The sequence below is a fragment of the Sarcophilus harrisii genome, chromosome 4 (assembly GCF_902635505.1).
Source record: "Sarcophilus harrisii chromosome 4, mSarHar1.11, whole genome shotgun sequence".
In the NCBI taxonomy this organism is placed as follows: domain Eukaryota; kingdom Metazoa; phylum Chordata; class Mammalia; order Dasyuromorphia; family Dasyuridae; genus Sarcophilus; species Sarcophilus harrisii.
This window is the reverse complement of record NC_045429.1, coordinates 99,023,534-99,049,584: the sequence shown is the minus strand read 5'-3', so window position 1 is coordinate 99,049,584 and position 26,051 is coordinate 99,023,534. Positions and strand designations below refer to the sequence as shown.

At 35.5% G+C, this 26,051-nt stretch overlaps 1 protein-coding gene across 3 annotated transcripts in view; it reads left to right on the top strand.

Moving 5' to 3' along the window:
- The window catches only part of RBBP5 (RB binding protein 5, histone lysine methyltransferase complex subunit), a 33,378-nt gene that overhangs the window by 5,447 nt on the left and 1,880 nt on the right, over positions 1-26,051 (top strand). The window contains exons 2-14 of one of the 3 annotated variants that reach the window (XR_002770107.2): positions 1,000-1,025; positions 1,331-1,503; positions 4,636-4,776; positions 5,150-5,312; positions 7,911-8,020; positions 12,243-12,362; positions 12,627-12,780; positions 12,876-12,947; positions 16,885-17,002; positions 22,068-22,137; positions 22,453-22,682; positions 23,175-23,366; positions 23,650-23,823. Coding sequence is in view for 2 of the 3 variants with exons in the window: in XM_003767612.4 (XP_003767660.1) it covers positions 1,000-1,025; positions 1,331-1,503; positions 4,636-4,776; positions 5,150-5,312; positions 7,911-8,020; positions 12,243-12,362; positions 12,627-12,780; positions 12,876-12,947; positions 16,885-17,002; positions 22,068-22,137; positions 22,453-22,682; positions 23,175-23,366 (1,569 nt within the window). In the remaining variant the exon portion in view is untranslated. The remainder of the gene's footprint in view (positions 1-999; positions 1,026-1,330; positions 1,504-4,635; positions 4,777-5,149; positions 5,313-7,910; positions 8,021-12,242; positions 12,363-12,626; positions 12,781-12,875; positions 12,948-16,884; positions 17,003-22,067; positions 22,138-22,452; positions 22,683-23,174; positions 23,367-23,649; positions 23,824-26,051) is intronic. The other 2 variants (XM_023501908.2, XM_003767612.4) reach the window with 2 other exon arrangements.

Here is a 26,051-nt window from a genome sequence, read left to right as displayed (position 1 = left end):
TGTTCCTCTAATTTATTAATAATTTCATTCTTTATGCCTAGGTCATGAACCCATTTTGACCTTATCTTGGTGTACGGTGTTAAGTATGGATCAATGCCTAATTTCTGCCGGTTGAGATTTTTTCATGAGTTGCTTAGCTCAAAATGACAATGCTTTCTGATGATAAACCTTTTAAAACTTAAATTAGTTATTGAATAGACGAACAGCCCATTCCTGATCCTGGCGTTGGATCTTTTTTGACTTAGATTTACTAGATCGTGTTGCTCTACTGAGAATGCTGGATCATCTCTGCCAGATTGAGAGTTCAGAACAGAACTTTAACAAAAGGAGGAATACTTTTGAGGCATTATATTATAGTTTCTAGAAAAAGGAATATGTAGTTATGCTATAGTTTGTACTGGATAGACTCCTGAGTATTGCATTAGTCTCTGGATGCTTTTAGAGCAAGAATTCTTAAGCTGATACTTGGAGAATACTCAGGGAATCTTCTGAATAGATTGTGCGGCTCCTTGAATTTGGATGGGAAAAAGTTACCTTTTTATTTTCACTGAATTTTATTATTTCCTTCAGTTATTTAAAAACACTCTGAAGGGATGCATTGACTTTTAGACTATTAAATGGTTTCTTGATACACAAAAAGGTTAAGAACTACTATTTTAGAGTAACTTTACAAATTAGTGAGTAGGGAGATTGAAGCATGGTCATATGAGCAGCATTGTAAGGATGTTTGGCTTAGAGAAAAGAAAATCCTGGGGAGACTTAGTAGCATTGATCAAATATTGAAAGACTGTCATCCAGAAGGGAGGTTCAATGTATTCTTTGAAGATCAGAAGGTGGGATTTATAAGGAGGTAAATTTTTGGGTCAGAACAATAAAAACTTTTTAATAATTAAAACTAAGTGAAATATACTTCCTCCTGAGAGAGTACTCCTTCACTAGTACTTTAAAATATGTTGCTGCTATTTTAAAAATTAATATACTTTCTTTCCTTTGTTGCAGAGTCCTTTGGACAGAACTACCCAGAGGTAAGCTTTCAGTGTCTTCCTTGATCTTTCTAACTAGTGGTTATATGATGCCAACTTTTGGGGAAAGCACAATTTTAGATTCTCATAAAAATATCCAGTATCATTATAGTTTTATTCTAACTCTCATTGGGGGCTAAGTTATTTCATTTGGGTGGTAGGGGGAAAAAATGGATGGGCAGTTTGGGTCGGAATTCTCAGAACTTTTTATGACTATGTTCAGGAAAAAATGTTTAAACTGAATGAGAAGCCAGAGGAATTGAAGTAACTTGCTGTTGCTGTTTATCTATATTTGCATTGTATTTTAGGAAGCTGATGGAACTTTGGATTGCATCAGTATGGCCCTGACCTGTACCTTTAACAGATGGGGCACACTGCTCGCTGTTGGCTGTAATGATGGCCGAATTGTCATCTGGGATTTCTTGACAAGAGGCATTGCTAAAATAATTAGTGCCCACATACATCCTGTCTGTTCCTTATGGTAAAACATCTTTTATTGGCATTTTTAACTGGAGTTGTGTATTCTCCCTGTGACCACAAAGACTGTAACTGAGTAGGATTTATGGTACTGGTTCAATCTTTCCTGGTTTGGGGAGTTGGGAATGAGGGTAGCCAAGAAGTTTGTGTATAAATGGAAATCACAATTGGTTTGAATGAATCAAGATTAAGCAGACAAGTTGAGGGGCTAGAAGGAGCAGAGGTAAGAGGTGACGTTTGCAGTAAAATTGGAATCAAAATCTGAAATCACAAAAAATCTTGAGGGAATCTTATGAGAAGCAGGACTTGCTTATTGGGAGCTAGGGGTTAGACATGGGATTCTTTACCTGGAGACATGAACTTGCTTTGATAACATTTTGGTAACTGTATTTCCAAGTAATTTCCTTTGTAATCATTCTGAGATGAATTCATTTTTAGTAAGTTACTAAATTGCCAAAGAGATCTATAACAAAAAAAATTAAGAACTCCTGAGAGTTGCAGCGGTTGTGCAGTAGCAAGTAGAAACTTCACAAGAGTATGGCAGCAGCAAAATGCGAAGTAGCCTAGCACCCAAGTATGGTAAGAGGATTGAACACTCAGACAAAAAATAGATCCCAAGGAGACCATTATGCTATTCCTGAGAATAGGAACAAATTCCATCTGACAGCTCTGTCTCCCATTACCCATATTCAAATCATAGTTCTAGAGCAGAGAGGTGTGTGTTTGCAAGGGATCAGATTCTCTAACTCTGTAAAGAATAAGGAACAGGCCCAGAAACCTTAGCTTTGTGATTCTGAGCTCAAGAGCAGAGAGGAGACTCAGTTCTAACCTTCTCTCCTACATATAAGCCTGTAATGGAATAAACCAGGATAAGGAAATCAAAACCAATGGGGAGCCAACAACAGTTCAATCAGTCAGAATTTATAGAATCTCTCCTTGGATTAACAGTGACTGAATAGACAGCAGTATATAGAAATTCAACCACACATGAGCCAATAGGTCCAAATTATGTCAGGAATTTACAGTCTTGGAGAACAATGAACAGACCTTTTCCCAGATTGTTGTTGGACGAACCAAAAGCTTAAAAGTCTACAGACTGAGTTATGAAAGCAGTAGCAGAACAAAGTGAAAAAAAAAAAGCTCAGGACAAACATTCCCTATCTCTGTTTCCCTCTGGAATTGAGCAGGGCTCAGTACTGACATAAAATTCAGTTCAAAAAATGGAACAAACTCAAAAAGAACCTGACTGTAAAAATCTGTAGTGGTGATAGTGAAGCTTAAGACAGAAAATAACATGAGAACATCTACAAGCAAAGCCTCAAATAAAAATGCAAATTGGACATAAGCCTAACAAAAATTCCTGGAAGAATTAAAAGTTTTATGGGTTTTTTTTTTTTTTAATAGAAAAACAAAGATTATTTTTAAAGTCAAATAAGAGCAGTTGAGGAAAAATTGCAAAAAAATGAGAGCTGTGCAAGAAAATTATAAAAAGAAAATGGACAGTTTGGCAAATAAAGAAGGAAATAACTCCTTAAAAAGCAGAACTGGCCAATTGGAAGCTATTGACTCCATGAGACATCAAGAAACAATAACACAAAATTGAAAGATTGAAAGAAACATTAAGCAGCAAACATGAAATATGTTAGGAAAAACAACCTGGAAAATAGATGATGAAAAAATAATTTAAAAATCATCATTGGAGTACCTTGAAAGCCATGAGCAAAAATAAAAAAGTATGGCCACATTCTCTTAAAGAAATTCTAAAGAAAAACTTCCCAGATAGTACAGAACCAGAAGGTAAAGTAGAAATTGAAAGAATCCATTGGTCATCTCCTGAAAGAAATGTCTCCCAAAAAACTCCCAGGAAGATTATAACCAAAATTCAGTCAATGAGAGAATTCTGCAAGCATCAGTAAGAAGGAATTCAAATATTATGGAGCCACGTTAAGATCACACAAAATACAATAACAACAATAAAGAGATGGTTTGGAATGTAATATTTCAGAAAGCAAAGGATTATAACCAAGAATAGCCTACCTAGTATAATTGAGTGTTATAAGACAGGGGAGTAAATGGATAGTTAATGAATTAGAAAACGTTCAAACAATCCTAATAAGAAGACCAGAATTGAATAGAAAATTTGATATTCATACACAACAATCAAGAGAAATATAAAAAGGTAAATATGAAAGAAATGATGAAGAATTAAATGAGATCAAAGTATTTATATTCCTGTATGAGAAGATGATAGGTATAACTCTTAATAGACTATTATCATCCCTGGGATTGTTACAGGGAGCCTACCAAGAGTGTACATGGAGTGTCCTCTCCAATACTCAATACAAAATAGAGTGAGTCTATTGTCTTTGGATGATCTTAATAGAAGAATAGAATGATGACAAAAGAAGAATACACTGGGAGAGAAGAATGGGGGAAATCTCACGTGGATAAGTTTACACAGTGCAGAAGAGATTTTGCTGAGGGGATAAGGGTTATGGAAATGGGTAACACTTAGACCTTGCTTTCTTCTTAATTGATTTAAGGAGGGGAGAATATACATACGCACAATTGGATATAGAAATTCAACTTAGAACTGTTGAGTTCTGCACACATATATTGTATCTAGGATGTACTGTGACATATTTAACATATACAGGACTGTTTGCCATCTGGGAGAGGGGGTGGAGGGAGGGGAAAAGTCGGAACAGAAGTGAGTGCAAGGGATAATGTAAAAAATTAACTGTCAATAAAAAGTTATAATTATTTAAAAAAAAAAAAAAAAGAAATTCATCTTACCCAACAGAGAAATGGGAGGGAAAGGGGCTAAAAGAAAGGGGGAGGTAGGAATAAGAGGGAGGGTAGATTAAAGGAGACAGTGGTCTGAAGCCAAAACAGACTCTTTAAAGCGGAGATAGAGTGAAAAAGAAGGATAACTATAAGAGAATAGGATAGAGGGAAATAGATGGAAATAACTGAATAGGACAAACTCACCCATAAAATAGAATAACAAAATAGATAGTTGGACATTTTGTGAAAACAAAAACCTGGAAGCTTGTATGGAAGTTACAACAGTAACTTAAACGTAAAAAATGCAAAATACATACAAATTAACTTTTTTTTTTTTTTTTTTTTAAAGCTGGAGTCGAGATGGTCACAAGCTTGTGAGCGCATCAACTGATAACATAGTGTCACAGTGGGATGTCTTATCTGGGGACTGTGATCAGAGATTTCGATTTCCTTCACCTATACTGAAAGTCCAGTATCATCCCCGAGATCAGTAGGTTTGATCAAAATTATCTTTTGGGTGAAGACTTTATTTATTTATATGGTTAATTATGGATTGGTGAACATTGGTTTGGAATTGGCATCTCAAATGTTTCCAGTTGATTTTATTCTGTGGAATACTGATGCCTTTAAGAGAAGCAGCTAATGATAATTTGTAGTTTTATAATTAAAATAGACCAGTTTTGAGTTTTGTTTTGTTTTTTTTAACTTGAAAAATGGGTACATAGAAGAAATAATCATGACTCTTAGTTGAGAGTTTTAGATGGATGGGATATTTGAGGGCTCAGTAATGTTTAAGGAGAAAGGGGAAGGATTAATCTTTGGATACCAAAGCACTAACCTTTTGCATTTGTCTTTTTAAACAGGAACAAAGTTCTTGTATGTCCCATGAAATCAGCTCCTGTTATGTTGACCCTTTCTGATTCCAAACATGTCGTCTTGCCAGTAGATGATGATTCTGATCTGAATGTAGTGGCATCTTTTGATAGACGAGGAGAATATATTTACACAGGGAATGCAAAGGGGAAGGTAAATATGCAAGGGAAGATCTTCAGAATTAAGACAGCCTTGTAAAAAATATTCATTTGTAGACATTTGACTCCATTCATACTTGTTTGGCTATTTTAGCTCAGCTGTATTTTCTTATATTCTTGATATCAGTGGAACTAATAGCACAGACCTGCTTATCACAGCTATGTTCTGAAATTCCCCTCTCCTACTCAGTTTCTATTGTCTGTTTTCCTGGAAAGAGAGGCAGAGATATAGTAAAACTTCATTAATTCAAATTCCTGGAGGCTGAGCTAAAGATTACCTTTAGATCTTTATAAAAAGTGTTTGCCAAATAAAATAATGTAAACAAGATCCAAGAGGTTATGTGTAAATCACTGGAGAATAAACTTTTTACTATTTAGAATTAGATTACTAGCATAGTTAGTCTTGTTTAAAGTATGTACATGCTTAAAAAGTATATGAAAATAACACTTTTTTTTTTTTTGGATCTGGACCTGTGATTTTATTGGCATAGAGAATAGCTAGTGAGTACAGTTGCTTGGAGTATTTAGAAAGATTTATAATGATTTGCCCAGTGTATCAGAGGTGGGACTTCTTGAATCTGAGGTCAGCTGTTTACCCAGTATGCAAATCTAACAAAAGAAAATTATTTTATATTTAAGGCACTTGTAGTTCAAATAATTTTCCTTCTAATAAAGTAGTGTGTTATTGTGTATAAGGTCCTATGCTAAGAGATCCTCAACAAATCTTAAATTTAATTTTACTGAGCTTCCATTTCCACGTCTGTAAAGTGAGAGATTTATGGAACCTTTGCTAATAGCAGAATTTATTGATTTTTTTTTTTTTTTTAATTCTTCTACCTGATTTTTTTGGGGGGGTTGGGGAGGGAGATTTGGACACTTTGACCAGTGATTTCATGGTTTCTTTTGAAAATGCCTGTTTTGAAGTTCTGAATTGGTCAGCAATCTTGCTGATACCTGATGATAATGTTCCTGCTGCTGTTGCTGCTATTATAATGATGATATATAATGTATTTATATAATAGGTTATTTTATTCACCTATAACAATACACAGAACATTAAAATATTAAACATAAGCTAGTTTGCTTCTATCTGTATTCCATCAAAAAAGATGAGGATTAGATAGACAGTATAAAATTTTTTTAAAAAAGGAAGAAAGATAAAGCTTTCAAGGAATATTTTTAAAGAAAAGTTTCAGAAACTATCTGTGGCAGCTTGAGGAAGTTAATGAACTCTGCTGAAAGGTTGAAATTCCTGAGAGCTTTAGTCAGTAATTGGAAATAAAAGCCAAAACAGATTAGGAATCAAAGCAATACCAAAAAAAACAAATTTGAACAATTCCATATCAAACAAAAACTTTATTTGGGAAACTTGAGAAGCAAAAAAGAAATTAAGAGAAGGACATATGGCCCTTGTAGTAGGGGGATGTGGAGAAGTTCTGGTGGAGTGGTTGTAGTCATTACCTAATAGAAACACAGTTTGGAACCATGCAAAACAACTTGTGTACCTTTAATATGAATCCAGTGGCATACCTTGATTTAATATGTTTTTAAAGTGTTAGTTCTAGAAATATTCTTTTTTTTTTTTTTTGAGGCAATTGGGGTTAAGTGACTTGCCCAGGGTCACACAGCAAGGAAGTGTTAAGTGTCTGAGGACAGATTTGAGCTCAGGTCCTCCTGACTAAAGCGCTAGTGCTCTATCCGTTGTGCCACCTAGCTGCGCCAGAAAAATAGAGGGATAGCAGTTTGCCCAAGATCATTTCTAGCTGAACTTCTTTGGGAAAAATGATGATAATTATAATACCTTGAAGGAAAGCATGCCATTATGGATAAAGAATTCTCAGAACCAAGAAGACCTGCACTCAAGTCCCATTCTGACATTTGCTGGTTGTGTGGTACTGGGCAAGTTACTTTACTTGATAGTGTATTGTGCAGTTCTCTTAACAATTAAAATTGGAGAGAAGGGGGCAGATCTGCATTGGTAGAGGAAATACTTATTGAGAGCTCCCTTTGCCAATGAAACCACAGGTCTGATTAAAAAGCAAAAAAAATATGATCACATTTATCTAGCACTTTAATGTTTGCACATCACTTTTATAACATCCTGGACAAATAGGCAGAAGTATTATTATCCTGATTTTACAGATGAGATTCAATAATTAGTCATAATTATAAGAACTGAAATTATAATGTTTCTTGTGACTCATAAATACAGTTTAGGCAATAAATGTGCAATGTAGCAGTCTCTCTAGGGTCTTATTCTTTCCTCTCATTTGGAAGCAAAAAGAATGCATTTTAGACAAACCTAATCATTTGGTGCTTGATTGGATTTCAGATCTACCTTTGAACATTATTTCTTACATATTAGTAAAAGAAATACTCAAGAATATTATAACTGCCCTTTGAAGAAAGATCATTGCAATGCTGACTGACAAGATTGATGTGGTATATATAACTCATAGGATTTAGAGTTCTCAATGAATTACTGACTGCTAGGTAGATTATGGGGAAGATGATCCTTGATTTACTAATAAGAGTCAGGTGAGGCTGCCAATAGGTCTTCAGGACTCTCATTTTCTTCTTCTTTAATCTTTAGATCTTGGTCCTAAAAACAGATACCCAGGATCTAGTTGCTTCTTTCAGAGTAACAACTGGGACCAGCAATACCACAGCTATAAAATCAATAGAATTTGCTCGGAAGGGGAGGTGAGTCAGGACCCTGGTTTTACTCAGGGCAGCTTTAGTCTTATCTTTTTATTTTGTTTTTCTTTAGCTTTACTATAAAATGTTGAAGCTCCAGTAGCAAATTATTCATTGTGTTATAAATATTTTCATGTGGTTTTAGTGGAGACAGTGTGCCACGGTTTACTTTTATTACTTTATTTTATATAGACATTTCCATATTTCTGTACATTCTTTGTGTGTTGTTTTTCTGGTAATATGATATTACATTTAGGCTGTTTTTAGTTTTTACATTCTTTATTTTAATGTTAGCTGCACTCTGCTTCTTACATTTAAAATAGAACTATTTAACTTTTCCTGTAAGGTTTTTGTGTTGCTGAGATTCAGGCATACAGTATAGGTCTCTTTTGTTATCATTTAAAGATTCACCTGACCTTTAGATACTCATTATGATGACTGAGCATAAACTAATCTTCATAGAAACAGGGTTTTTTTCCCCTTTAAATTAAAATCCCAATAGTGGACTTACTAACAAAGGATATGACCAGTTTTTGGCCTTTTGTTCTGTCTCAACCACTTTGCTGTCTAGAGTTGGCAGCAGTTTGCTTTGCCTCCAGCAATATATGCATGTGCCTGCTTTCTTTGAAGTTTTACCATTTTAATTTATTTTTAGGGTAGTTTTAGTTTGAGAAGTAAATAGACTCTTTAAGTCAGTTCCTAAGTACATGGAACATAATGTTATGTAAACATATACAAATACCTTACTTTTATCTCTGGATATTACTTATTTTTGCAAATGAAACTGTTAATAAGGCCTTTAGTCAGTCAAAAATAGATTATAGAATTGTATTTTCTATTTCAATTATTTTTTTTGTAATATAAACAGTTTCATAAAACTTCTATTTACTAAATAGAGTTTATGTACTTTATTCTTACAAAAATCCCCAAGACTTCTTGCTTAACAATTTCTTTACTCTTTATTTTAAAAACTTTATTTTTATTGGTGACTTATTTTTATATTACATTCATTTCCAAATGTATCTTTCTCCATTCCTTGCCCAATGAGCCAGGCCATCCTCTTGATTAAAAAAGATTTTTTAAAAGTTCAGCAGCATTAAATAAAATATTAACCTTGCTTGACAGTATCTATGCCATATTCATAGACCCTCACTTCTGCAACAGTAGGAGGGAGGTGTGCTTTTTTTTTAACTTCTTAGACACCAAGATTTGTCATCATAATTATACAGCACTCAATTTGATTTTATTGTTTTTTATTTTTGTTCCATTATTGTGTTATATTGTTTTTCTGGTTCTGCTTGTTTCATATTCATCTGTTCATATCAATCTTCCTATGCTTCTCTGGATTTTATTCTTTTTTTTTTTTTTTTTTTAATGGAAAAGTAATATTCCATTTTGGTCATAATATCAATTTGTTTAGCCATTCCCCAGTAGATAGGCTTCTATTTTGGTTTTAGATCTTTACTACCACAGAAAGTGTTGTTATGAATATTTTGGTATATATGAAATCTTTCTGTCAGTTTGAACTGCTCTCACATTCGACACAGCTCTAAAAATTTAGTTGTCTGTCCCACAGCCTGTTAAAAACAATTAGCTAAAATGGATGGACAGGCACAGCCACATTAGCGATTAGTGATGGCTGATCTCTTTACTACATGGATTTCTGGGCCTTTGTTCTTCTTGTTGTTTTTATTATGTTGAAACCCTTGACCTTAGCCTCTGGGCCCTGACCATTTGATGGACTTGGTGGACTAAATCTCTAAACTTTATACTTCTCAGGGATTTCTAGACTTTATACAACCATTTGCAACAATCTAGTAATTTATTGCTTGCCTGTGACTCCAAAAAAATGCTAACAATGTTAATAGCCCAAATGCAAAGGTTATACATCAAAGAAAAAATATTGTAAGGAGCCAGAAGAGCTCAAGTTTCAAGGAACTATACTTAGGAATTATCTAAGACCTGGTCACTACCACAAACAGAAGGACATCTTAAAATACGTGGCTAATGAGAAAAGTTTAAACGCCAGAACTTACCCTACAAAGCTGAGTATAATCTTATGGAAAAAATAAAATTGCCTTTAATGGCATAAAGGACTTTCAAGCATTCCTGTTTTCCCATTCAGTTGCTCAAACTGCTCTCTTTTATCACCTGTAGCTCTACTATTAACAATAGTCCTATACTTTTCATGACTACTTATGCTTAAGCTGTATGGAGTTTCTTTTAGGAGTTTGATGTGTTCTTTATTTTGTTCTCTGGTTTTAATAGATTGCAACAATTTTCATTTGTGTTTTCTTGAAATATATAAAAAAACAACAACATGGTTTTTAAGGAGTCTGATGAGTTCTAGATTTGAATCTACTCCTTGAGCTGTTTTCATGATCAGTTGTTTTTGATAACAGATATCTTAAACTTTTTCAGTCCTTGGACTTTGTTCTAATATTTTCTGCCATTTTATGGAGTCACTGATTTCTTTTTAGTCCATTCTGATTTTTAGAGAATCTGTTACATAAATAAGATTTTTGTCATTTTCTCTTTTACACTATTGTTCCAATTCTTTACTTCAGACCTTTTATTTCATTTTGTATATGTAGATTTATTTCTTCTAGATAGTCATGTAGTTCTTGTGGAAAATCTACTTATTTCCTTAAATCTCTCCTTGTAATTGTTAGAGAATTTCTTTTTCTAGGGTTGGATTTTTGGATATCTTTGGATTTATGATTGTTATGTATCTTTGTATCTTTTTCAGTTTATTTATCTCTCCAGTCTTCATTTTGAATTGGAGCTGGGGCTTTGCTTTCTACACTTTTTTTGGGCTGGGAGTTAATATCCTTTCTTGAAATTATCCTGAGTTACCTAGTTATGCTAGCATCCACCTCATGAGGAAGGACCTCCTGGATCTTTGATTGCTGTGACTCCTATTGCTAAGGACTGAGCCCAGGGGCCCAGGTTGTCTCAGTGCTATAAATACAAGTACCCACCACTGATCACTCCTACTCCTGGTTATTTCAAGATACATACTGAGTTTTTTTGTTTTTTTGTTTTGTTTTGTTTTACCACTTTGGGACTTTATTAGGGGAAGTCCTCTATCCTTGATACCTTGAATATTTCACATAAAAATTTTAGCACTTATAGAAGTAATGTTTGATTTACCTAAAAAAGTTTGTGGATTTAATAAGTAAATATCTAATTTTGGAGGCAATTATATGGTTAGCACATGCATGTCATAATGAGATATAGAAGTAGAGGAGCTGAGCTTTGATTTTAAGGAGCTTCAAAAGGAGGGGAGATGAGACAAATATTTACAGGGAGTTCTTGTGACAAATACTGGGGGGTAGGAACTTAAAGGAGATTAATATGATTCAATAGTTTGATATGTTTTGTCAAAAAAATAATATAACCTTAAGTAACATTGATCTCCATTGATCAAAACATTTCTCCCATATTGTATTGGGTTTGGGGCTCTGTATCTTAGGAATGATGTTGATAAACATCTAGATGAGATTGAATAGAATGATGGAAGGACTTGAAATTTTATCATTTGAGCATAAATTGAAGAAACTCAGAATATTTAGCCTAGAAGAGAAAGGATTTAGTGGGGATCATGAAAGCCATCCTAAAATATTTTAAGAATTGGTATAGAATAACTATTAGATTAGACTGCTTTTTGGGGCCCAAATGACAAGATTAGAACCAGTGGGTGTAAGTTACAAGAAGTTTAGATAAAAAGCTGCAGACAAACAATTATCTAAAAATGGACTTCCTATTAAGGTAGTACATTTCTGATTATTGGAAGTGTTCAGGCAGAAGCTAAATGTTGTAGAATATGTTGTAGGACAGAGATGTCAAACTCATGGTCAGTCTAATCAAATTAAAATGTATTTGGGAAATGTTTAACAACATAAATAAAAATGTAATACATATTAAATATATTATCAATAAATATAATATATAATAAAAAATATAATACAATAACATAGTTAATTTGTGGTTTTGTAAGTCAATATATGACCTTCAGAAATCCTTTCTTTTAGATTTTGTGGAAGCTGTTATAGAAGGAACTTATATTATGGGAGTAGTTTGATTAGGTGATTTTTAAGGTCCCTTCCATCTGAGAGTCTATAATTTTTTTCTCTAAGTGTTAGTCTCAGGGAATATTCAAAGTAACTCATTTAGGATCTCTAGCCTTAATTTTTTGTTTTTTTTTCCTCTCCTTCTTTTCTTGCAGCTGCTTTCTAATAAATACAGCAGATCGAATAATCCGAGTATATGATGGCAGGGAAATTTTAACCTGTGGCAGAGATGGAGAACCAGAACCCATGCAGAAATTGCAGGATTTGGTAAACAGGTACATACTTCATATTTAAGAAGAAATGTTGCTAGAGGTAAATTCACATAAACTAAAAGTATCATGATCAGTGTAAGATTAATATACCTTGGAGCTGTTCCTAGTAGGGATAAATTTCTTTCTGCTATGTTTCAGAGCCCTTGGATCTTTTTTTCTTGGCATTTTAGTATTTGTTTCACTTTCCTTATCCTAAGTACAGGAGGAAAAGGTTGGGTATTTTTGTAAACTATATTCCTATGTAATTTTTCTCCCCTTGACTTCTAGGACACCTTGGAAGAAATGTTGCTTCTCTGGAGATGGAGAATACATAGTTGCAGGCTCTGCCCGACAGCATGCCCTATATATATGGGAGAAGAGTATTGGTAATTTGGTAAAGATTCTTCATGGAACTAGAGGAGAACTTCTGTTGGATGTAGCTGTGAGTAGAATGGAGATTTTTGTCTTGTACATTGTCTAGAAAAATCTTAACTTTTTTTTTTAAATGTTGCTTTTTTCCTCTTTATTTAAATACAGTGGCATCCAGTCCGACCCATAATAGCATCCATTTCTAGTGGAGTGGTATCTATCTGGGCACAAAATCAAGTGGTAAGAACTAATTTCTTTTTTGTAATCATTTACTTTAAAGACAGATTCCTTCCAATTCTAGTATGAGTTAGCTGTATAATTTTCTTATATACCTCTTTGTTTGATGGTGGGAAGCCAGGATTGACTCCCTTGTTTCTTTTTCTTATTTGAAACTGACAGGTTACATTTTTAGCTTTAGGTAAAATATGTAAATGAAGACAACTTTAAAGTCCAAAAAGTGCTAGGTTTGTAATCAGAGATCTGGGTTTGAATGCTACTTCTCCCACCTGTGTGATCCGGAGCAAATCATTTAATGACTCGGGATTTTTCAAATGATGGCATTGGACTTTAGAACCCCTGAGGCCCTTTCTGGTCCTAGTGAGTTACCCTGTAGATATTTGCTTAAGTGCTTATTATGTGCCAGGCACTGTGCTGGGGATGACAAAGGCAAAAACCCTGCTGTCAGGGAGCTCACATTCTAATGAGTGAGATGACATAAATCATCTGGTATAAACTAGATAAACATAGAGGCAACGGAAAGTCATTGAGGAAAGGTTTGTGAGGACTAGGAAAGGCCTCTAGCTTAGATTTGAGCTGCATCTGGAGAGAAACTCGGGCAGTGATAGAAGGCAGAGCATTCCAGGCTGGGAGGACTCAGAGGGAGAGGAGAGGGGACAGGATGACCAGGGCAAAGGCATCAATTTGAAAGATGAGTATTAGCTTATAAAGCATATATATTTTTATTTTCATGCATTGAAAATTACTGAAGTAGAAACTTATATATTTTAACTGTTCTTTTTTTTCCTCATGTATGATTTCCTGTGTATGATTTTATCAGGATAGTTACCACCTTAAAAGGACCTCATCACCTGTATAACCCCAGCACCTTCTGTGCAGCTGTGTGGTCTTAGGGAATTTCAAGGAGCCCTAGAAACCTTTAAACTGCATTTGGCCAGGGTCTTACACACCAAGTATGTGTCAGAAATAGGACTTGAACATAGCCATTCTTATATGTTGAGTTACTTGTTTCTGCAGAATTCTTTTTTGTGATGTTTCCTTTAGGAGTACCCTGGAGACTTTTGATGTTTAAAGAAATTTATTAAGAAATTTTAAAAGTTTTAAAAAGAAAGGGGAATAATACAGAAGGTTGTGGAAGGAGAATTGACCCATCCTTGGCAATTGATTAAATAGGATCCAAAGATTAGGAAAGAATCTTTCAGAGTTGGGTGAATGGCATGTTAGTCATTGCTTCTATTTACTCACTTCCCACTCATTTTTCAGGCCTTTTCAGTCTGACTTTGAACTGAATCTTTAACTAACCTGCTCTCTCCAGATCTATCAGTTATCTCAACTAAATTCTACCTTTATGATTTTGGGCAAGTCAGGAGAGCTCTGAACCTCAGCTTCCTTAGCTCTTTGGACTAGTTGGTCCCTAGGGTTCCTTTGCTAAAATCTGATGAACTTTTCTTCAGTTCTTCCCTTTTCTGCAATTTACCATGCCTGCTTAATTTTCTCTTCCTGCTTGGCTATTCCTCATTCTCCTTTGTTGGAGACCACATTAAGTGTGGCCATCTTCCAAGTGACTATCCTGGGCTGTTTTCTCCTTCTATGATTTCATGGATTCAGTTCTCACCTTGGACAGATAATCTGCCCAAAGCTGCAGATATGACATATTGGATGGTGTGGCTTCAGAGTGAGGATGATTTGGGTACAAATCCTCCCTCTGTCACATACTGAATGACTGAGTAAAGCAATTATTCCTCAATGTTATAGGAATTCTGGGTATCTTAAGTTGCAAAACAATTGCTTATGTTCAAGGGGAGGAGAGTTTTTCTCTCTAGGAGTTCCCTACACTTACGAAATTACATATCTACAAACATCTCCCAAATGCAGAAGACTGCCCGAATATATATCCAGTCCATATTTATCTCCTGAAGTCCTTTTATCTAAATGTATCATAATCATCTCAAATTCAGCATGTCCAAACAGAATTCATATTTCCTCCTAAACCCATTATTTTGTGGATGATGTCATCATCCTTCTAGGTGGTTTTTTTTTTTTAATCTTTGTTTAAATCTTGAATTCATCCTTGACTTTTCTCTTTTCCTTAATCTCTTTTCTCCACTTGGTTGTCAAGTTTTGTTGATTTTATCCTTACTATATCTTTTGCTCTTCTCTCCACTCACAGATGTCTTTCCTAAGTTTTAGCCTTTACCACCTCTCCTCTGGATTATTGAAATGCTCTCTTAATTTCTCTCCACTCTCTCCTCTTCTCCATTCTGTCTTGCACACAGCTGTCAGGTTGATATTTATATACACAGATCTGATCATATCACTCCCTTTCTCCGGAAGCTTCAGTTGTTCCCTGGTACTTTTAGAATAAGAGACAAACTTCTCAGTCTGGAATTGAAAATCTGCCTGAAATTTCAAAAATCCTGACCTGCCGATAGTCTTATTTCACATTATTACACTGCATTCACTCTCTGCCTTGTTCGCTTTTCCTTCTAGAAGACATTCTCTAACTTTTTTCAGTGCCCATCTTGGATTCCCCTCTTACAGAAAGTAATTTGCATTCCTTCCTGAAATAATTTTTCTATTGTTTTACTTCAAATTTGCGATTGGGTGGTGCAGTGAGTGGTTCAGCATGCTGCATAAGGAATCAGAAAGTCTTGATACCAAGTTTATTTCAGACATTTACTAGCTTTTTGACCCTAGATGAGTCGGTTAACCTTTAATCTCACTTTAATGTTTAATCTCACTCAGCCTGTTTTCTCATCTGTAAAATTGGGATAATAATAGACCCTGCCTCACAGGGATGTTATGCGGATCAATATGGGCAGCACTTGAGAAATGCTATTAGAAAAGATACTTGTGTATATGTTATGTATCTCCCTACCTCCCTATCCCAGTGTTTAGTACAGTTCCTGGCACATAACAGATAATAAATGTTGATGATTTCATTTGAGTCAGTGCAGGAAGCAAGAAGAAGCTGTTACAGAACAGTGACTAGTTATGACTTTAGGATACTAATAATGAAGCATGACTTTCCACCTCTTGACAGAGAGATCTGGGAATAGAGGGGCAAAAGAAGAGAACTATTTTCACATGTGTCCAGTATGATTTATTTTGCTTACTTGTATTTATTTTTTATGAGGCAAATTTTTGATTTTTTGGCGGGAGGAGAGGGATGGATGAGATGAAAAAAAGAGCTATCATAAGACAAAAAATACAAAGTTTAGAACAGAGAACAAAACCCAGCAATTTTGTTACTTCCTTGTTATATTTATAATATATGCTTTTAAAAGCTACATAAAAGAAGTTCACAGTTTATTTTTTCTTTATATGTAAAAATAGTGTTTTATTTGTTATTTGTTGAATTCATAATAAAAATGAATGTTTCTTTTTTAAAAAGGAATAGTTAGACAGGAAGAGAACCAAGAGAGGAGAACAGTGCTACAGAAGTGAAGAGAGGAGAGTATCTAGGAAGAGGGAATGGTCAATAATGTTTGAAAGCTGCAGAATGATCAAGGAGGATGAAGACTGAGAAAAGGCCATTGAATTTAACAACTAAAAGATTGTTGGCAACTTTTTAGGAAAATTTCACACAGTGTTTGGCTGACAAAGGATACTTCTCAAACTTTATGCCTTTATTTTATTCTGAGAATGACTTTAAGTCATGGAAATAAGTAAACTTGTTAGAAAAATCTATTGTAGTTGAACTGGAACTTAATTCTCAAATGTAGAGAAAAATGGATTTTTGAAGATCAACAATTTTTTAGATGTATAGTAACTAAAGGGAATAATTTAAAAAAAATTTTCTTTCAAAACTTGATGACAATTTTTGTGTCTGTAACATAAAATAAGAATTTACAAAATCAATTTTTGGTTGCAGGCAATATTTTATTTTCAAATTATACAGCAATGTGTCTGAATAAGGTGCTCTGTGTTTGTGGCATAGGAAAACTGGAGTGCGTTTGCACCAGACTTTAAAGAGCTGGACGAAAATGTGGAGTATGAGGAAAGGGAGTCAGAGTTTGACATTGAGGATGAAGATAAGAGCGAGCCAGAACAAACAGGTATTTTCTCAATCCATATTTAAAATTTATTTTTATTCTTTTTTTTTTTTTTTTAAATAAATTCTGCTCTTATCTCTGATAAGTCAGTGGTCTGATCAAGTACAGACGGCTGATTCAGGGATAAGATCATTTACCACATCAGTAGCAAGTCTTTTCCTTTTAATTAAAACATAATTAGTTTTATTTTTTTATAGTATGATTTGGTGTTTGGCATCTACCAGGGTTTTGTTTTTGTTTTTGTTTTTGTTTTTTAAGAAAGTTTTATAGACCTAATGCTTCGTGGTGGTCTTTTTGCAGATATTTGTCATTAGTACTGTAACACATGATAACCAAAATGTCCCATGACAATGTTTCTTGTAGCTTTTGTGTATGCAGTAAAATTCATTCTTCTATTTTCTTTCTTTGCCTTTTCAGGCAGTACCTGTGAGCCATGCTAGTATTTTGCTTTACTTTATTTCCAATTTTCTTTATACCAGCTAATTTAAGATTAATATGATTCAGCTCTTCTAGCAATATGTTCAGTTTTTGTTCATAGGACAAAGGTGTCATAAAGTGTCAACAGTCAAATGGAAGTTTTTTGACTATCCAGGAACCCTGATTTTCTGTTCCCTTTCTATCTTTCTGCCATTGTCACTACACAAACTAATGTGGGAGAAGGTCAGTGTTAAATGACAAGAGCCATTTAAAATTTTTTCTTTGTTTTTATGGATTGCCATGGCCAAAACAAATTTCAACACAAGATGACCAGCCGTTGGTGAGATGACTTTCTGAGATTAGCTACTTTGATACCCCAAAAAATTTGATTTATCAGTAGGCCATACTTGAAGCCTTTCCAATTTGATAGAATCTGCCAGAGTTTGTGCTTCTTAGTGGCACCAGGCTTTGAGAACCTCCTATTGTGTGATGAGGCTATGGCAGCTATTAAGATTAACCCTCAATTATTTAGACAAATTATTGAAAATCAAAAATGATGTGTGCTCTTAACTATATTAATTTCATCCAGAAGGTTAATAATTGTAAATTAATTGCCACAGCAAGGAGACAAAAAAGCACCTTATTCAGCAAAGATCAGACAAAACTATTTCAATAAAGGTTTTATATGAACTAATGTTCATCTTTTTATTTTCCCCCAAAGTAAAGAGCCAGGGAAACAGTATACAGAATAACAACATGACAAAGGGTGACAAACAAAAAGAGGCCAAAAAAAAAAAAAATCATCTTTCATATCTGGGGATAGGAAAGAATTCAAGACCAGACAGGACATAAAGGGGATAATAGTATATAAAATGGGTAATTTTGGTACAAGTAAAGCCAGTGCAGCTAACTTTGAAAGAAAAATTGATAACTAGGAAAATTTTTTGCCACAAGTTTCACTGATAAAGCTCTCATTTTGGTTTTTGTAAAGATGCCATACACACCTGACAAGTTTGTGTATTTCTTTTCATGTTCAGTAATTATTAAGTGGCTATCAGATCTTAACTTTGTTATAATTTAAGTCCTTAACTTCTCTCTTGTTTATTTGATTAGATTTTTGTAGGTCTGAAAGGGAGAGCTTGAGGTCTTTTATTATCATAGTTTGTCTTGTTTTCCTTGTAACTTTTAAGTATATAGATGCTATGTTATTTTATCATGGTGTTTTCTTGTTTTATTTGTTTTAATCAAGTGTCTTCTTAGTATCTGAGATCATGATTGCTACCCCTGATTTTTTACATTTGGCAAAAGCAAAATAATTTTGCTGCAGCCCCTTATTTTAACTCGGTACATCTTTGCTTCAAGTATTTTTTGCAACCATCACCTTGTTAAACTACTTTCTGGTGCATATTATTATCATTTTTGTATTTTATAAGTTTATCCCATTCACATTTGGAATGATTATTGTGTATTTCTTTCCTTCCTATTATCTTTGTATACTTTTGTCTCTCTTTACTTCCCATCTCCTTTTTTACAAAGAAGAAAAGGGTGGCAAGAGAGAAAGAGTATGCTTAGTGCCAGAGCTCCTTCCTTGATGTAATCTGCTCCTGGGGGTCCCCTCATTAGGTTCTTACCCTTCTTTTCTTTCCTTTTAAACTTTACTATCTTTTCTACTATTCTTTACTGAAATTTTGCTGCTCTTCACTTTTCTAAACTGTTAAGAGTTTATTTTGCAGATAACTAAATCCTCCCTGAAACTATTCTATTATTCCCCCTCATTGTTTGCATAGTTTTTTACTTGTATACCTCATTTATGTGAGATAGTTTTCTTTATACTCCTTTTCCCCCTAGTATTCTCTTTTCTTCTCCCTTTCTTTTCCTTTTTTCTTTCTGTCTTTGTTTTTCTTTGTTTTGGTGATCTTATGGTCACCAAAACATAATAAAACCACTCCAGTGTCCTCTGTCTTATTTTATTCCCTCTGTGACCCTTTATGACTTTAGTCTTCTGAGGGAACACTTGTATCATCTATTAGACTATAAACATTTCATCCTTGTTTAGTTTCTTTTGATTGAATACAAACTACTTTTATTTGGGGCTTTACTTGTAGATGTTTTGGAGTCATTCTCTTTTTGTTGTGGTGAGATTCTTATTTATTTGTTCTTCCAGCCTTCCAGAATTTGGACTTTGTGTTAAAGTTAAGCTTTTCACACTTCTGGAGGGAATGTCTGGGTCTGACTTGGTCCTGTTTTATATTCTCTTAGAACTTGTTGCTTTTTTCTCTATGTATTGAATGAGGGGCAGTTCAGACTGGGGATTTTTAAGCTCTCAGTGCACACAAAGTAAGCTATTCTGGGGCAGGGTCTTTTAGCCTGAGAAATTTTTATGTGGCCCCAGTATATAGATATACAAATCAAACATTTACTGATAGTAAATCATAATTTTAATCCCATGTGGGGTCAGATTGCTCTTGATCTGAGTCTTGTAACCTTCTTACCCTAGTTTGGGTCTGTGTGACACTACTTTAGACTTGGCCCCGGTTAGAGCTCCAATAAGCTGCTGCTGTGCCTGAACCCCATCAGCTAGTTTGGCAGCTTCACCTTCATGCATGAAACTGCCTGACTTCCCTTAGTGTGAGTTCTTTTCCCTTTTTTCTTTTTCTTTCTTTTTTTTGCTGAGACAATTGGGATTAACTTGCCCAGGGTCACACAGCTAGGACGTGTTAAGTGTCTGAGTACCGATTTGAACTCAAGCCCTCCAGATTTCACGGCCGATGCTCTATCCACTGTGCCATCTAGCTGTCCCTCCTTGTTTTTTTAACTGTAAGCCTCAGGCCAGGATGGGAGGTTCAATCCAACACCCCACTTTGGGATCAGAGCCAAACAGGTGCTGCTCATTTTTTCGTCTGTTTCTTGGTCCTGGTCTACCACTCCTAGACTTCAGTCTATTCATTCTGCACTGGGGATTTCCTTGCAGCAGGGTGTTTTCCATTTAAATATCAAGGTCATTCTGGATTTCCTGGAATATTTAAAAACAGAAAAAATTATTTAATAGCCTTCTGAAAATAAATATTAGGAGGACCATAATACAAGTATATTCTTCCTGAGGTATTCATCACTGTGATGATGGAAGAGATGCAGTAGAGAGTCTAGGTAAAGGAAAGATTCCTTATAGATGGTGATATCTACCAGATACTATTTTCTGATGACATTTTGATAATTATATCAAGCCCTGATACATTGCTGAGCCTTCTGGAAGAGGTCTGTAATTATTCAAAAGTCTTGTCTTATCCACACAGGAAAGGCCAAGTGAAGGAAGAAAGGAAGAATTTTATTGGCCAGGTTTCAGAATCAATTTAGATAAACATCCCACAGAACTTGTCCAATTATGTGTACATCTAGAGCGTACTATAAGATGGATAGTAAGTTGAAAGGAAAAAGGAAAGCATATTGTATTACTTTTGGGAAATTGCAAAGCTTTTTTATTGATTGCAATTTTCTGATGAAAACAAAGGTCCATTTTTTTCAATATGAATATTTTACCATTGTTGCTGTATGGTAACAAGTCTTAGAACTCTCTTGCTCTAAAAAGCTAAAGGTTAGTTTCACACAGAGGATGATGGAGAGCCGTGTGGTACTTTTCAGCTGGCTTCAATGTATAATCAATAAAGAATTTCAAAGACGACCAGGGATGAATGTTGTCAAGGAAGAAAAGATGAGCTGGTCATGTAATAAGGGCAAATTATGACAGATAGACAACCAGAGTGCTCTATTGGTATTCTCAGGATATCAATAGAAATTGAGAATAGCCTTCAACATATTGGGATGAAGTTCTAGGAGAACATGGGCAAGAGACATATAGCTTGCCTAGATGGTTTGCTTTTCTGTGTCATTGGAGAGAACTCCCAAATGGATGAGATTATAGATCTCTTTGAATATTAAGGGAAATTATTACTATTTTTTGTTACCTATCTTTTTTCTTTCCCTTTTTTCTCCTAAAGACCCATGCCTTATAACAAAGAATAAAAAGGAGTAAAGTTCAGCAAAACTAACCAGCACACCAAATAACACTGATATCCTATGCAGAGTTCCACACACCTAGTTCCCCAGAACTGTACAAATAAGGGAGAAAGCATGGTCATTAAAATTTTAAAACATTCATTTTCATTTGTTGTTTCTCTTTAGATTATTGTTGATATTGCATCACATTATATTAATTATCAATTATATTAATGGGTTAAGTGACTTGTACAGTGCTGTATAGTGCGACAGATTTTCACTTGGTCATCTGGTAGTGCTGGACTAAGGTTCATTTACAACCACCAACCTCAGATTTGCTGTACTTTTTACTTTAAGAGAAACTATATGGGTAATGTCAGTACATGGTGAAAAATTAATCTTAAATTACACAGACTGTATTTGTAATTATAGCTCATGTTCACGTAGTATTTAGAGCTTGTGTCTGTGGAGCTCTCAAGGTTTCCAAAACATTTTCCACACAACAAACCTAATGTGTACTATATCATAGTATTTCCATTTTATTGATGAGAAAACTGAAGTGCTATTTTATTTTTTACCTGTTCAACCCTGGATTTTGTCTTTGAAAAGGCATTAGTTTGAATCCTAATTTTTCATTATTTTTTTAACTGTATTACAGGTGCTGATGCTGCAGAGGATGAGGAAGTGGATGTCACTAGTGTAGATCCTATAGCTGCTTTTTGTAGCAGGTGAGCCCAAATGGCCTTGTGTATTTATTTTCTAAAGTAGAGCATTTTGGACTCCTCCTACTCTTTGTTCTTAGTCAGTTATCAGTATTCTGCCACTGAACTTCCCTAAGCCATTACTTCTTCTTCATCTCCCATGAGATTTTAGACACTCGGTTTCTTGTTCATTTTTAGCCCTAATAGAGTTGATTCTGACTTAGGGAGGGTCTCTCGCTTATGTCTGAAGAACTAATTATGTGCCTTGTTCACAGTTGGCACTTAATCAGTATTTGGTTAAAACTACAAATGGTCTTAAGTATTTTTTTCCCCTTCTCGCAGTGATGAGGAGCTGGAAGATTCAAAGGCTTTGTTATATTTACCCATTGCACCTGAGGTAGAAGATCCAGAGGAAAATCCTTATGGACCCCCACCTGATGCTGTCCAAACTTCACTGATGGAAGAAGGAGCTGGTTCAGAGAAGAAGAGACAGTCCTCAGCTGATGGGCCCCAGCCACCGAAGAAGAAAACCAAAACCACCAACATTGAGCTGCAAGGAGTACCTAGTGATGGTGAGACAGTTTTGGTGCTGAAGAGAATGTCCAAGTTGTAAGGCTGAAGAGAATGTCCAAGTTGTAAGGAACATGAAGAATTGTTTAGTGCAACATCAGCTTTTTCCTTTGGCCCTTATGTACAGTTACATAGCTACTCGGTCAAAACTAATTCCCATTACATTTTCTTCCCACTCTTATCAGAGCGATTAGAATCAAACTTATGATAGCAATGTAATGGTAAAGTGGACCCTAGCCTATATTTGAGTTATTATACTGTGTGAACTTTTCATGAGAAACTGGCTAGATTTGATTCTTTTTGATGAGCAGCTTTTCCGCCGCTCATGACTGTCTTCTTTTCATAGTTCTGTAAAAAGTAACAGCTTAAACAGATTTAGTTTCATCTAAAATTTCTTATTGGCAGTGGCTCTGTGTACACTATTTTTGGTGGCAGGCTAGAGATTTAGGTTGATTTATGTGGGCTCCTTCCCTTACCTGTTTGTCCCTTTGCAGAAGTCCATCCGCTACTGGGGGTGAAGGGGGATGGCAAATCGAAGAAGAAGCAAGCAGGCCGGCCTAAAGGATCAAAAGGTAAAGAGAAAGATTCTCCATTTAAACCGAAACTCTACAAAGGGGACAGAGGTTTACCTCTGGAAGGAGCAGCGAAGGGTAGAGTGCAGGCGGAGCCCAGCCAACCCTTGACAGGTAAGGACCCATGGTGGGCATACCCGGCTTGCGCGGCAGCCTTGCTTTGTACAGCCCCCGACGCCTGAGCGCAGCTCTTCATTTCTCCCTCCCTTCCTTACCTACCAGTGGCATTCATTCCCCAAAGGTTAAGCTGCTGCCAAGGGCAAGAAAAACCATATTTTGTTTGTTTTCCTTATCTTTGTTCACTCCCAAGTTTTTTACTCAAGTAAAAAGTAGACAAGGAGCCAAATGGAACCCTCTGCCAAAGTCCCAGTATTGTTTGTTTGTTCTTCCCCCCTAGTAGCCCAGTGCCAATAATGAAGTTGGTGGTTGTACACTCCAGAATGGCTAGGAAGGAAGATGAAGTTTTTGAGGTACATACCATCATGATGTCAGGACCTGAAAATGGGAGGAGAAACCTGGGAGGAGCTGACCAGAAAAGCAGCTACTGGGATGTAGAAGCTGCAGTGTCTGTGTAAGATCTTAATGCTTAAGCCTTTTGAAACTGGCTTTCTCAATAGAAAGGCCATCTCATTTTCATGGTATTTGAAATTTGGGAGGGATGGCCCTTTTTTATTAGGAATGGATCTCTGGATCTAAATTGGGTCTTATATATTAAAGGGAAAATGAATTCATTCTAAATGAAAAGGACTGTTTCGATTTCCTTCTAAATAGTAGTAAGGCCACTTTCCCTAAGCCCTCATTTAGGACAGTTTCATTAATTGAAATGCCTTGTTGAGAGTCTCAGGGAATATTCCTGTTTTTGTGACTAGCTGTAACTTCTGTTAATTTGGTATCTTCTCCAATCCAGAGAGTATGTTAAATAAAAACCAAAGTTGCTATTATGAGAACAGTCCTGTGATCTTAATATTTTATGGTCTTTAAAGAAGAAAGGAATAATACTATTTTTCAGGCTGGTGAGGTAAGCATGGTATAGTGGATAGCCAGCCTTGTAGTCAGGAAGGTATGGATTCAAGTCCTGCCTCTGACCCATCCTGGCTGTGTGACCCTGGGCAAGTCACTTAAACTGACAGGGCCACAGGCACTTCTCTCAAACAGCTTCAGAGCACATGCCCATTTTCATTGGTAGAGGTGAGTTCCTCCCAGCAGAGATAAAGTCCTATTCATTTTAATAGTATCCATGATCCTTCTGAAATCTGATATTTGGTTGAAAGGGTTTTTTTGTTTTGTTTTGTTTTGGTTCTCTGTACCTTTTTCATGGGTACTTGAAGAAAGAGTAGCTCCACTGCCTTAAGGCTTACTTTGTTGTAAGACTTACTTCAGGTTGTACCCTATTATATATGTCCTTGGGAGCAGCAGCTGCTTTTTTTTCTTTTTTTTTTGCCCAGAGTTCTCCCCACTTCCATTGCTGGTCTTTTATAACCTGTGTTGCTTATCGCTTGGCTCTGCTTATGTTTTATTGCTTAATTGTCTCAGTGGCCTTGTATTGTGCATTCAGGACAAGAAGGATTTAAAATTCAAACTCGGAATTGGACTTGGCATGAGATAGTACATTGAGCATCTTAAATGGTTTTAATGCAGTTGGCTTGTTGACCAAATCATTTCTTTAATCAGGAGTTAGCTGTAGTGTGATCAGTGAAAACTGATCTAAATCCAGAGAACTCAGAGATCTAGTAATGAACATTTGAGAGGAAGGGATCTGAATTTCCTGATTTTCTAAAGGGTTTTTGGTTTATTTGATAGTCTGAAGTTTGGGTTTTGGTTAGATAATTTTTTCATCTTTGAGCAATAATAGCAAAGGGATCCAGAATAGAATGAGCAAAACCATTTTCACAGTGACAGAGAGATGGTATTGAGGCCTTTGGAATCTGTTTTGTTCATTTCAGGGTTTTTTATTCCTACTTTAAGAGGTACATGACTATTTTCTTCATGTTGTGATATATAAGGGAAGATGGTATCAAAACCTTCTGTTCCTACTGAACTGTAAGAAGTATAAACTGAATTTCTAACAGTGTGACATTCAGCAAGATGACTGAGTTTGAATCTCATTTTAACATCAGTCTATTCTTCAGCAAATGTAACTATAGTCTTTGTTGTCAATATATCCCATATCCAACTGTGTCCTTCTGTGATTGAAACTTTTCTTTATCTGAGTCAGTTTTGTAGATGGGTTCCCTTACATCCTAGCATGAATCTTTTTGAAATGACTTTTTCTTCATTGCCTGCTTTTCCATTTCCTCACTAGAGTGTGGAGCAGGGACAAATAGATTTTGTTCTTTTTCTAGACTTCTTTGCCAACATCCTTGGCTATCCATTTAAGGCTGTCCTCAGAACTGAACATCAGGGAAATGCTCATTTCATTTGAAGAGTTTGGATTTTGTTTGCCGAATTATTAGTAAATTTGAGTCGGAACCTTTTAGACACTGCTTAGGTAATTAGAGGATCCTTGTTTGTAGGCCTAGGGAAAGGTTTGCAGCTGACTCTTGGCTGCTCATTTAGGGAGAGATTATTTAGATGCTAATTGTGAGGCTGCCCAGCTTCTCCTCTCCTTTTTCCCTGCTTGCCTTGAGTCCCAAGCCGTCTGTTTATACCCTTCTCAGTGTGGTTGGGAACTTGGAAGAAAGGGCCACCACCCTGGTGGTATAGCCTTGCTTCCTGTGGCTGTGGCTCTGAAAGGGCTCTTGGAGGCCTTTGGCCCGACCTCCTCCTTTTACAGATGATGGTGGGGAAGTGACTTGCCCA